Below are 12,028 nucleotides of genomic sequence, written 5' to 3' on the forward strand. Positions count from 1 at the left end.
TTTGTGGGACAGGAGGGTCTGGTCTTGGGGAACAGGCCTCTTGCATCCTCCCTGCCATTCCTGGGGTGGTGACTGAATGGTGTCCTCTACCTCAAACCTATGTCGAAGTCCCCTGAGCTGTTTGGAGATAAGATCTCTGAAGAGGTGGCTACATTCAAAGGCTTACTAGGGTGGGCCCTTAATCTAGACTGGGATCCAAAGAGGGGATCAAGACAGAGACATACAGAGGATAACCATGGCTGCAAGCCAAGGACAGGGCACTGGGAAGAGCCGGGCCTGAGACGTCCATCTTGGACTTTCAGCCTCTAGAATGTGAGACACTCAGGGTCTTGTTGACATCCCAGGGACATAGGAACAAACCCACCAAGCCTGGACCCTGGTGTCTGGGCTTTCTGTTTCCTGGATGGAAGTAGTCAGTCCTTTTGCGGGGTACCAGATTTCCCTTTCTTTGCCCACACAGCTTGGGTAAGGAGCAGATTGAAAGACACGCGGCTGTACTGTTGTGACATCGGCTAGAGGTGTCAACCTGGATTGACTCAAGGATACCTAGGAATCTGGGCAAGCACTTCCAGGGAGACCCTGTCCTCAGCAGGTCATGCACAGCCCACTTGACACCTTCTCAGCCCTCTGTCAGCCTTCTGGGTCTGGGTCTCCCCACTGTGACATTAGAAGAACTCCAGGGGCCCTAGAAATCCCCATTCTCATTAACTGCCATAGGGAAGGCAAAGTAGGATGGCAAGTGTTGAGACTTTCATGGTTTTGTTGATGGCCATCTGCAGGCAAACCACAAGACATGCACAGTCCACAGAACAAGAGTGATGTCATGTTTGCTTCATCTCTCAGCAACCTTTGCCCCACATTCTCCTGTGAATGAAGTTTTTTTTGGACCTCTAGAGGACATTGACGTGGGAAAGCAGAAAAAAACTTGGTACTTAGCATGGGGAGTGCTGCTAGGCTGGCAGAGCCATCATCTTCCCTGGGGCTAAAAACCACCTCTGGCCTCATACACCCACTCCAAGCTCTGCCTCTGAGGCCATAGAGTCTTTTGTTTGTTTGTTTTGTTTTGTTTCAAGACAGGGTTTCTCTGTGTAGCCCTGGCTGTCCAGGAACTCACTCTGTAGACCAGACTGGCCTTGACTCAGAGATCTGCCTGGCTCTGCCTCCTGAGTGCTGGGATTAATGGTGTGCACCACCACCACCACCACCACCGCCACCACCACCACCCGGCAAGTACCTCGAGTCTTAAGCCATTTCACACCTTCCTCTCAGGCTAGGCTACTGCAGGTACCCAAGGGCCTCTAGCCAGCACACTTCTCAACTTCCCAAACTATAGCAACTGACTTCAGCCAAGCTACAGCCAGCTATCTAGATCTCCGCCTGAGTGGTGCTGTGTATCTGGAACCTGGCTGACCCAGGAGGAACCCACCACATCCCACTCTTGTTCCCACCCTCCTCAGTGTCTCAGCCCTGACTCATTTCTCTTCAGCTTCACGCCCCATCCCTACCAACCAATTCTCTTGGCAAGATCTGGAAAGGAGTCACAGAGTCAAGTACTGTGCCAGTCACCTATGGGGTGCCTGAATGGGCACAAAGCTTGTTCTCCATATCCTCTCCATTCTGTCCCCACACCCTGGTTGGTGCTGCTATTAACCCATTTTACAGAGGAGAACCAAGTGTGATGGCATAATGGTGTCCTCACGTGATACTGTGTGCTGTCAGGAAGGAACTGTGTGGCCCTGGTTCATACCCCCTGAGGTCACATAGTATGGCTCTCAGATACTCCCTTTGTCTTGAGCATAGTCTGTATAGTGGTGCTGACAAGCTGCAGGGAGCCTGAGGTATCCAGGAGGGCTGCCACCTGCTTTCACACACCTGGCCCTGAGGGGCTTCCCTAGCCCTGCGCTTCCTTCTAAGCCCCTTGCCGGTGCCCACTGGCTCCTGCAGGAGGGACGCACTCTCCCTCACGGGCAGGCCCCTCCATCTCCTGTGTTCTTACCTCTGCAGCTCTTGTTGAGCTTCCCGAAGAGACAGCACAGCCTCGTGTAGCATCCGTAGCCGGTGTGCATCTCGCCTGCACCGAGGACATGGGCTCTCGCTACCTGGATGTCCAGGATGGAGACAGCAGGAAGAAAGAAACCAGGGTGAGCTAGGATGTCCTGGCTGACCCAGCTTCTGATCTACCACCCGAGAAAACTTCAGGAGCCAGCCACAGACATCGAAAGATGGGGAAGTTAGGAAGGGATGCAGGCTCAGCTAGCCTGCAAGCCTTAGCAATGAGTGACCAAGACGTGGCTGGTCCACTGCAGAGGTGGGGACAATGTTGGGGAGATAGATTGCTCAGTAACAACAAAGGAGCCAAGAGTCCCATCAGGGAAGGGTCAGAGGCAGAGCCGGGGGCTGGGCAATGGACAGTACCCAACCAACCTCTCACAGTATCCCTGCAGCTCAGGAAAATCCTAGCCTGGGACCATGTCCTCCCCTCTAGAGAGAAGGTTTCATATATCCTAGGCTGGCCTTGAACTCACTATGTAGCTGAAGATGACCTTAACTCTTGATTTCTTGTGTGACCTCTGGAGTGCTGGGTTATGAGTGTACATCACCATGCTGGGTTTATGCTGTGCTGAGATTGAACCCAGGGCTTCATGCATGCTAGGCAGGCTTTCTACCACTAAGCCACATGCACGGTACTCTCTTTTCTTCCCCATGTCCTAGCTACAGCCTCAGTCTGTCCTTGGACTCTAAGAAGGCAGATCTCTTAGGGAGAGGGCAGAGCAGGACATGCAAAGATGTACTATGAGGATACCTGTCTCTGTATCCCCATCTCTGGAAGGTGCTTCTTGGCACTTAACATCCTGCAGAGGGGCTACAGGAAGGGACTGGCCCTCTCCTTCAGCCCTCCTCCCTCTTAGTCAAGAGCCAAGGTTTCCACCAGCTAGGGCCAGGGCCTGCTTAGCATACATGAAACCCTGGGAGCTACTTACCAGGAACAAAGTCCTCATCAGAGAGGTCTGGGCAGGACTCAGGTGTGGAGCCGCTGCTCTCTGTGACCTGGCTATGGCCAGAGGGCTGGTCACTGGCTTTGCGGAGCCGCCGGTCAGGGCCAGGTCTCTGTAAAGAGATGGAGTTAGTATATCTAGGGTCCTCTCCCATGGGCCCTTTGGAGACATAGTGGCCCATTAATGTCAGGATGCCCTAGAGTAGGGCAGTGTGCAGAGGACAGATCTGATGGCTTTGCTGCTGGACACAGGTGGTTTACATCACCTGGCATGAACTGCAGCCATTCCATCTCTGGGGCCTCAGTTTCCCATCAGGAACATAAAACCATTGACCTCCTCTTCAGGAAGGAGGACCAGCCAGCTCTATGTGGTCTGGCCACCAGGTTGGCACATGGCCAGTGCTGTTCATATCTAGGACCCAGAACGTGTGGCCAGGCCCACCTGGTGGAGGCATTCATAGTCCCACCTTATATAAGGACACCTCCTTCCTCCCTCTCTCCCTCCCTCCCTCCTCCCTCCCTCTTTTTCCTGGAGCTCCCCTGACCCTTTGACTCCTTCCTGCTTTTCCCAGGCCCTAGGCATGTATAGATGCTATAGAATAAATCCTTCTGTACACTGGGAAAATGTGTTGCTCTCATTGTTAATAAAAAGCTGATTGGCCAATAACTAGCAGGATTGTTGGGGCAGAGTGAATTCTGGGGAGAAGGGTGGAACCTGAGGAGTCATGCGAGAGACACAGAGGAAGCAGGTGATAAATATGCCATGCTTGAAGGTACCACCACATGGCAAAGGGTAGATAAGAAATATGGGTTAATTTAAGTTATAAGAGCTAGTTAGTAACAAGCATAAGCTATCAGCCTAGCATTTATAATTAATGATAAGTCTCAGAGTGGTTATTTGGGAGCAAGCAACTTCTGGGATGCAGAGAAACTCTGCCTACATATGGATGCTGGCTTCTCTTCTTTCTTCCTGGACTACCCTGAGCCTGGGTTTCTTTATCTATAGAATGGGACAAACTGGCTTCAGGAGGTAAACACTCAGGTAGCCAACTGACTCCTGCATGGAGTCTTGAACTGTGAGGCTCATGGTGCCCATGAATCAGGTATTCTGCATCTGGGGTCCCCCCCAGAAAGGAAGAAGGAGCCACGAGGAGCCTGGGGTCCATGAAGGCCCACTGCTGGGTAGGGTTTGAGATATAACAGACTTAGGCACTGAGGGAGGAGGGTTAGGTGGAAGGAATGAGATAGCCACTGAGATCAAGCCTGGACTGGAGCCTTGGTGAGAGGTACTGACCTTGTGCCTGGACCCTGGACTCCCCAGGAAGGTTGTCTGGCCAGACATAGTCTCCCTCTGTAGTGTGTGAAGAATCCCATCTTGTTCATATTGGGCGATGTCCTTCAGGGGGTCCCAGGGGCTATGGCTGGAGGGTCCAGATGGTATCCATCAGTAGCAGTGAAGACCCCCGAGGAAGAGGGTGCTGTCCTAGCCTAGACTTCAGCCTCTCATGGTAACCCAGGGGATAACCACTGTTCAGAGTCTTCAGGGAAGGCTTAGTGTGTGTGGGATCTATCTTTCCATCCCTCAATATCCCTTATCTTTAAGGTACTGCTGAAGGCAGGGAGAGGGGATTAGACACTCCATGATGTCCCCAAGTCAAAACAGGCACAGTGGAGTCAGTCTGCCAGCTCCAGCCCTACGGCACAGACCCCAGGGCCACTTGCCACTCACTTCTCATATCGGTAGCGCCATTCTTGGGTGAGCGGGTCCAGGTGGAACAACTGTGGTTTCCATGGAGTGAGGCTCTGCTGGTGCTCACGGGCACGCTGCCGCTGTGCCTCCTCCAGCACAGACTTCTCCTGTGTGGCTTTGTGCTGGTCACCCTCACGGATGGCTCTGGTGACATGCTGCCAGAGCCTACAGGCCAGAAGATCAACCCACCAGGAACTCAGAATGGGGCGGCTCCATTCATCGGCAGCCCCGAATCAGTCTCCTCTATATGGGAAGGAGGCTGAGCTCTTTGCTTGGTTGCCTTCAATGGCAGGGAGCTGATTATCTTGCAGGAAGCCTGTGTCTCCCAGGTTTTGATTCCATACTCTGAACTGTATTTTTCCTAAGTGGGGCTCCCACCTGCTACCTGCAGGGATCCCCTTGCTGGTTATGATGAGGCTCTCTCCTCCAGCTGTCCCCAGCAGGACAGTTTGATCTGGCCTGAGGGGTCTATTCTGAGGCTGTCCTTGCCAAAGACATCCTGGAATGTGTTCCCAGTGTTGTAACCCTGACCACCTTCCCCCGGCCACCACAGCCTGTGGCCAGCAGGGCTCCTGGGTATAGGGCCTCACCTCTCAGACTCCAGCTCATTCTGTTCTTCCAAAAGCACGGTGTGCCGCCTCAGCCGCTGCCTGCGGACCTCCTCACTAGGAGTCCAGAAGAGCTCGGTGCCTCCACAGCCCTCTTCCTTGATAAACACATCTCTGTCCTGCCCCAGATGGCACAGCAGAATCAGAGCTGCTGGCCTGGTTGGTGACCACCCTCGGGCCCAGCCAGGCTCCTGAGGATTGACGTCTTACCCAGTGTCCCGTGAGGCGTGCAAGGACCTCCTCCCCTGACATGATCTTCCCAGAGATCTGGTTGATGCTGGTGCTGCTCCCAAAGAAAGGCTGCAAGAGCAGATGGACGTCCAATGAGTGGGGAGGAGGAGGAGGGCCCTGCTTAGAGGCACATCCTCAGAGGTACAGAGTGGTCATTCTCGTGACTATGGCTTAGATGAGGCTCTCTACTAGAAAAGGATTCCCTCATGCCAGTGCCTCAGTCTGAACTCAAATCTGTAGTCTTCTGCCATTAGGACAATGGGACTTAGGCCTGTGGGCACTGCTGTGTGGCCTGTGGGCAACCCCTTTCTCTCTCTGGGCCCTGCCTATTCTATGTGGATGCAAAAGTGTACTTGTTTGGGGCACTCTGCCTGGTGTGGGATGAGGGGATCAGGCTTCCCTCCCCAAGCTCCATGCACTGTCTCCCACAAACTGCATACATTACCTTGAGCTTGAAGTCCAGTTCAGCTTGGAGGTTGTTCTTCTCACATGCGATGGTCACTTTGCCCCCTAGCTCCATGGTCATGGTACCATACAGGATCCCTGAAATGCAACTGGTGTTGGGATTCAGCCCTGAAAGCCTGTGCCAGCAGGCAGGGTAGGGAAGGTGTGTGAAGGGGTTTGTTGAAATGGAGCCGGAAGCCTGCCTATCTTTCAGTTCTGTGACCCAGGAAGGGGCCTCTGCTCTGGTCTGGAGATGCCACACCCTTCACTGGGTCAGCTCCTTCAGGAGCCCCGATCCCAGTGACTGAGCCACATCTGTGGCTGGGTTCTGCCCCAGAACTAGAGAATAGATGTGTCTGTTCCTCACTGCCTCCAGAACTGGGCCAGTATATCTATTCCCAGCAGTCCCTCAGGGCTGTATTGTATGCATCTGAAAATCCTGTATGTCTTTTTCTCAGTCCACTTCTGGTCATATGGAAAACATAATCTAATTTAAAAATCACCACCATGATTACAGTAGTTTGAATAGGAATGGCCCCATATGCTCATATATTTGAATGCTTGGTCATTAGGAAATGGCACTACTTGATAAGGATTAGGAGGTATGGCCTTGTTAGAGTAGGTGTGGCCTTATTGGAGGAAGTGTGTCACTGGAGGTGGGCTTTGGGGTTTCAAATGCCCAAGTCAGGCCCAGTGGCTCTTTCTTCCTGCTGCCTGACAATCTGGATGTAGAACTCTCAGTTACCTCTCCAGCACCATGTCTGCCTATGCACCACCATGCTTCCTGTCATGATGACAATGGACTAAACCTCTGAACTGGAAGCCAGCCCCAATTAAATGCTTTCCTTTATAAGAGCTGTCATGGTCATAGTGTCTCTTCACAGCAATAGGACACTAAGACAATGATAAAACAAAACACCCGGCCGGGCGGTGGTGGTGCACACCTGTAATCCCAGCACTCGGGAGGCACAGGCAGGTGGATCTCTGTGAGTTCGAGGCCAGCCTGGTCTCCAGAGCTAGCCCAGGACAGTCTCCAGAGCTACAGAGAAACCCTGTCTCAAAATACCAAACCAAACCAAAAACACCCAAATATTTCTACTTGAAAACTCAGAAATGTGAAATGAAATAATTCAGTTTAAGAAATTAAAAGCAAAAAAAAAAAAAAAAAAGCCATTTGTAGCAGCAAAAGGCTCGACCCCTACCCTGTATCCTTCCAAGGAGACCGAAAGTGCTAAGACAGCAAGTACCACAGGGAACTACACAGCTCAGAGGGAGGCAGGTGTTGCTCCAGGGCTCTCGGGGCTGCATTACAAGGCAAGAAAAGTCAGCTACAGCTTGGTGTAATCTCCACACTTGGAGGCTGGGGCACGAAGATTATGAGCTGGAGGTCAGCCTGCGCTGCAGAGTGAGTACCAGGCCAGCCTGGGTTACACACGGAGACTGGCTGTTTGAATGAGAATGTCCCCCAGAGGCTCACGTATTTGAACGCCTGGCCTCCACTTGGAGAGGTTTAGGAGGTGTGGCCTTGCTAGAGGACACATGTCATGGAAGCTGCTTTGGGAGTTTAAAGACTCGACATTTCCTTTCCTTCTCTCTGCTTCTCACTTGAGGTTCAAGGTACGAACTCAAAGCTTCCTGCTCCAGCTGCCATGCCTGCTGTTGGCTGTCGTGCCTCCCCACCATGACGGAGGATTAGCTCCCTGGAACCATAAGCCCAAATAAAACCTTTATTTCATAAGCTGAAAGCTGCTTGCCATTGAGCCTGAGGACCTGAGTTTGGCCCACAGGTCCCACATGGTGACAGGGGAGAAGCAACTCCTTCAAGCTGCCCTCTGACCCCCACGAGTTTGCAGTGGCACACTTATTCACTCCAAACAACTAAACAAATAAATGTAATAAAAACCAAACTAGGAGAAGGAAGAAAAAAGAAGCTAACTACTACTCCATGTGGGAACAAGGGGCAGGGTTCTGAAAGAGACATGGAGATCAGTCACACCTTATTGTGTGTTTTAGATTTTAGAAATCAGGTAAGTATTTTATGCACACAGATATACAAAATAAAATAAAATGAGTGAATTCCTCAAAGTCACTGAAACTCCCAAGCTAATACTGGTGTGAGTGGCTGTGTAATCTTGGAGGGGATCTTTTCACTCCACGGGACTCTGAACGTCCCTGGAAGACAGGCTTTACACAGAGCCGAGCACAGAAAGCAGGCTTATAGCACCAAGAATCCCATGATCCTAAGACTGCCTCCTGTCCCCTAGCTAGGTGGGAGAAGAACCGAAGCCGGGCCATCAGCCTGGACTCTTGTGCTGGAACATTGGAGAAGCAGGCCACAACTGCTGCCCTGTACCTGGCAGGAAGAGCAGATATGAACCTGGTATTTACAAATATATGTGACATTCTTATGATGTAGCCCAGGTTGGCTTGGGGCTACCTCAGTCTCTTGAATGTTAGGGCTATGGGCTTGTACCATGATAGACAGCTCTTAGGATGTTCTGTTAAGTGCCTGGATGAACAGATAGGGAGGAAAGAAGATAAGGGAAAACCTAGGCAAGAAAAAAGAAAATAGAAGACAGAGGACAGGGCAAGGGTAAGGGGAGGGTTAGTGGCACTGGCTGCTCTTGCAGAGGACTGGAGTTTAATTCCCAGCACCCACATGGTGGCTCACAACCACCTGTAAGTTCAGTTCTAGAAGAACCAGGTGTTCTGATGCCCCCTTCTGGCCTCTGTGGGTAATGCAAGCATATTATAAGCATACACGCAGACCAGACACATACTATAAAGATAGAAAGGATAAAGGGATGATGAGGAAGAGGATAAGAAGAAGATGGGGAGAGAGCTGAAGAGGTGAGATGGAAGAAGAGGCAGTCTCAAAGATCTGAGACCTTGGCAGGTCTTGGCCCTGGTAGCCAGCAGTTTGTCCTCAAACATTACCACACCACAGGGACTTTTATAAACTGTCTCCCATCATCAGATTGCTGCAGAAGGCCTTCCATGGCCAAGAAAGCATCAAGGAACAACGTTATCACTGGCTCTGGGGGTTTCAACGGACACTTCCTGTGTGGCCCCCAAACAGCCTGCTTTGTAGAGCTGGCAGAGACTCCTAGAAAAATTACATCTCGTCTAGGGTCATAGGCAGTCATTGTTGGCTCCTGGGTCTTGTCTACCCCTATCCCCTAGAGCTCTGAGTGTCCGATGCTATGACAGTCACACATTCTGTACTCTAGACCTTAGAATCCATGAACCACAGCAAAATAATTTTTTTTTTTGTTTTCGTTTTTTGAGACAGGGTATCACTGGCTGACCTGGAACTCACTGTGTAGACCAGGCTGATTTTGAATTCAGAGATCCCCCTACCTCTGTGCCCAGGGTTTAAAAGCATGCACCACCATGCCTGGATCACTAGACAAATTTCACTGAGCATCTTTTAAGATCCTACTGTTGGACGAGGAATACATGTAACTCACATACCAGGGCATGAATATTCCAGACAGAGGAGGTAAGACAATCACATTTAAAATGATAGTGAGAATAGTTCTCTGGATCCTAACTGACCAGCACACAGCAAGCTGATGCTGAGCTGTTATAAGTCCCAGACTGCAGCAAAACACGTGGTCAGAGTCCCAAAAAGATCAGGGACACAGGGGACATAGCACACAGACACACATGGCGCACACAGACGCATGCTTTCCTGGAGTCTGGCTTGGTCAGGTCTGCATCAGCTCTGCCAGAGACTTAGGAGCCTCACAAGAACAGGGCTTGACAGGCAGGGTGTGGAGACTCAGGGGCACAGCCAATTGCTGCTCCCCAGATCAAGCTGCACGCGTCCAGCGCATCCTTTCAGTTGTCAGAGCTATGCTGAGTCAAAGATGAGGTTTTTTATTTTTTAAGACACGGTCTCACTATGTAACCCTGGCCTCGAACTCATCAAGACCTGCCTGCCTTTGCCTCCCAGGTACTGGGATTAAAGCTATGAGCGCTCTACCACTGAGCTAAATTCCCAACCCCTGGATTCTTATTTTATTTTTGGAAGTCTTTGGGGTTGGATACTAGCCTCAGCATGCTCAGGACGTGCTCTGCTGCTGAGCTTCAGCCCTCACCAGAGGGAATTTTAGGGTGGGGAGGTCTTCTGTTGGACACTACAGTGGTGACTCCATGTCACTCTTCTTAAACCTGTAGACTATACACAAAGAGTGGGCCTTAAAGGAAACTGTGGATTTTAGCTAAAAACTAAGTCTTATTCTGGTTTTGCCATGAACATGTAACAATGTCTATCATACTAAGGAAGATGTCTATGACAGGAGCTGGGGGTGGGTAGGGATCTATAGGAATTCTACTTTGTGTGTGTGTGTGTGTGTGTGTGTGTGTGTGTGTGTGTGTGTGTGTGTAGTGCTGGGATTGAACCCAGGGCTTCATATACACTAGGAAAGTATGCACAACTGAGCAGCCAGCCTGGCTCCCTTCCTATCTTTTAATTTTGAGACAGTGTCTTACTAAGTTACCCAGCCTGGCCTTGAACTCACTCTGTAGCCCAGGCAGGTTCTGAAGTTTCAGCCCTCCTGCCTCAGCCTCCTCAATAGCTGGGACTGATCACTATCACAACGGTAGTCAAAGTCAAAAAAAAAAAAAAAAAACTCAAAGAAGAGAAATCCCAGCAGTCCACCCAGAGCGACATACCCAGTTCTGAAAAGTCACCCACAAGGTCAGGACACCTTCAAACAAGCAAACACCTGAGTGGTTTAGCATCTGCTATGGTTGATCTTGGTTGTCAACACCACCTGAATTTGGAATTACCTAGGAGACACACCTCTAGGTGGGTCTACAATGGTGTTTCCAAGGAGGTTAGCAGAGGAAGGAAGACCCACCCTGGATTTGGATGGCACATCCCTGGGGTCCTTGGCTGAATAAAAAAGGAGAAATAAGCTGAGCACCAGGTTCATCTCTGCTTCCTGACTGTGGATTCAACATGACCAGCTCTGTCACCTCCTCCTCCATGGTGGACTGGACCCTCAAATTGTGACCCCAAACGAACTCTTTCTTCCTCTCTTGGTTGTTTTTACCATGTCATTGTAAGAAAAAAGTAATTAACACAGCCCCCTATGCCATGACTGAGGGCTAACCTGGGCTATTGGGAAGTGGGGCATGGCACAGTCACTCACCTCGGCAGTGGGCGTAGGGCATGGTGAGGGTGTATTCCTCCTTGCGGTTCAGGAAGGTAAGTTTAGCCTTGCCGTCCAGAAGTGCGGACAGTGAGTTCCCTGCAAGGACAGAGCAGGGCTGTTAGGACACAGACCATTAGCATCAGGCTGCTGCTGGACCCCAGGGTCTGAGTGCCCTTTCAACATATCTCAGAGTTCCCAGTGCCTCCAGCTGGAGCACCGAGGGTCAGACACACAACCTCTGGTGTTTGGAAATCATAAAAACTCTTTAGTTTGCACCCACTATGAACTCTGAGGAATCATCTGCCTTGCAGCATGTTAGTGGCTTTCGTACTTACTCCACCAGGGAGTTTCAGGTGGGGACTATTAACCTTTCCCAGCCTGAGCCCAGAGCCCAGGTGGGAAAGGTGAATAGAATATGGATGCAGATGCCACATGATACCCTTTACTGCTACAGGGCACACAGAGAACCTGAGCACACTCCTGCACACAAGCCATGAAGGTAATGAGGCGCCTGATGGGAAAAGGTGTTGGCGAGGTTCCTGGGCACTGCTATTCTCAGGCTCAGAGCAGCACAGAAACACAGCTTGTCCTGTGATTACAGGCTGCTCTGGCCTGCCTGGAACACTCAAGTGTCTGCTACCAGCCAGGTGTGGCTACCAAAACACTTGCTGGGACCCATGCAATAGAATACTGTTTTCACTTCTATCTACCTACCTACCTTCTATCTGTCTACCTATTACCTCTCTCCCTGCCTCCTATCCACCTGTGTATTATCTATCTATCTGTCTGTCATCTATCTATCTATCTATCTATCTATCTATCTATCTATCTATCT

The 12,028-nt window shown here is 50.8% G+C and overlaps 1 protein-coding gene across 2 annotated transcripts in view; it reads right to left on the reverse strand.

Moving 5' to 3' along the window:
* Positions 1 to 1,241: 1,241 nt before the first annotated feature.
* Osbpl5 (oxysterol binding protein like 5) overlaps positions 1,242 to 12,028 on the reverse strand; it is a 70,732-nt gene continuing 59,945 nt past the window's right edge. For both annotated transcript variants that reach the window (XM_036171631.1, XM_036171639.1), the window contains exons 14-21: positions 11,191 to 11,289; positions 6,030 to 6,127; positions 5,564 to 5,653; positions 5,336 to 5,472; positions 4,725 to 4,910; positions 4,290 to 4,416; positions 2,982 to 3,108; positions 1,242 to 2,099 (exon numbers count right to left, since the gene is read on the reverse strand). In XM_036171631.1, the coding sequence (XP_036027524.1) occupies positions 1,993 to 2,099; positions 2,982 to 3,108; positions 4,290 to 4,416; positions 4,725 to 4,910; positions 5,336 to 5,472; positions 5,564 to 5,653; positions 6,030 to 6,127; positions 11,191 to 11,289 (971 nt within the window). In that variant the 3' untranslated portion in view covers positions 1,242 to 1,992. The remainder of the gene's footprint in view (positions 2,100 to 2,981; positions 3,109 to 4,289; positions 4,417 to 4,724; positions 4,911 to 5,335; positions 5,473 to 5,563; positions 5,654 to 6,029; positions 6,128 to 11,190; positions 11,290 to 12,028) is intronic.

Source organism: Onychomys torridus, chromosome 1 (assembly GCF_903995425.1).
Source record: "Onychomys torridus chromosome 1, mOncTor1.1, whole genome shotgun sequence".
Taxonomy (NCBI): domain Eukaryota; kingdom Metazoa; phylum Chordata; class Mammalia; order Rodentia; family Cricetidae; genus Onychomys; species Onychomys torridus.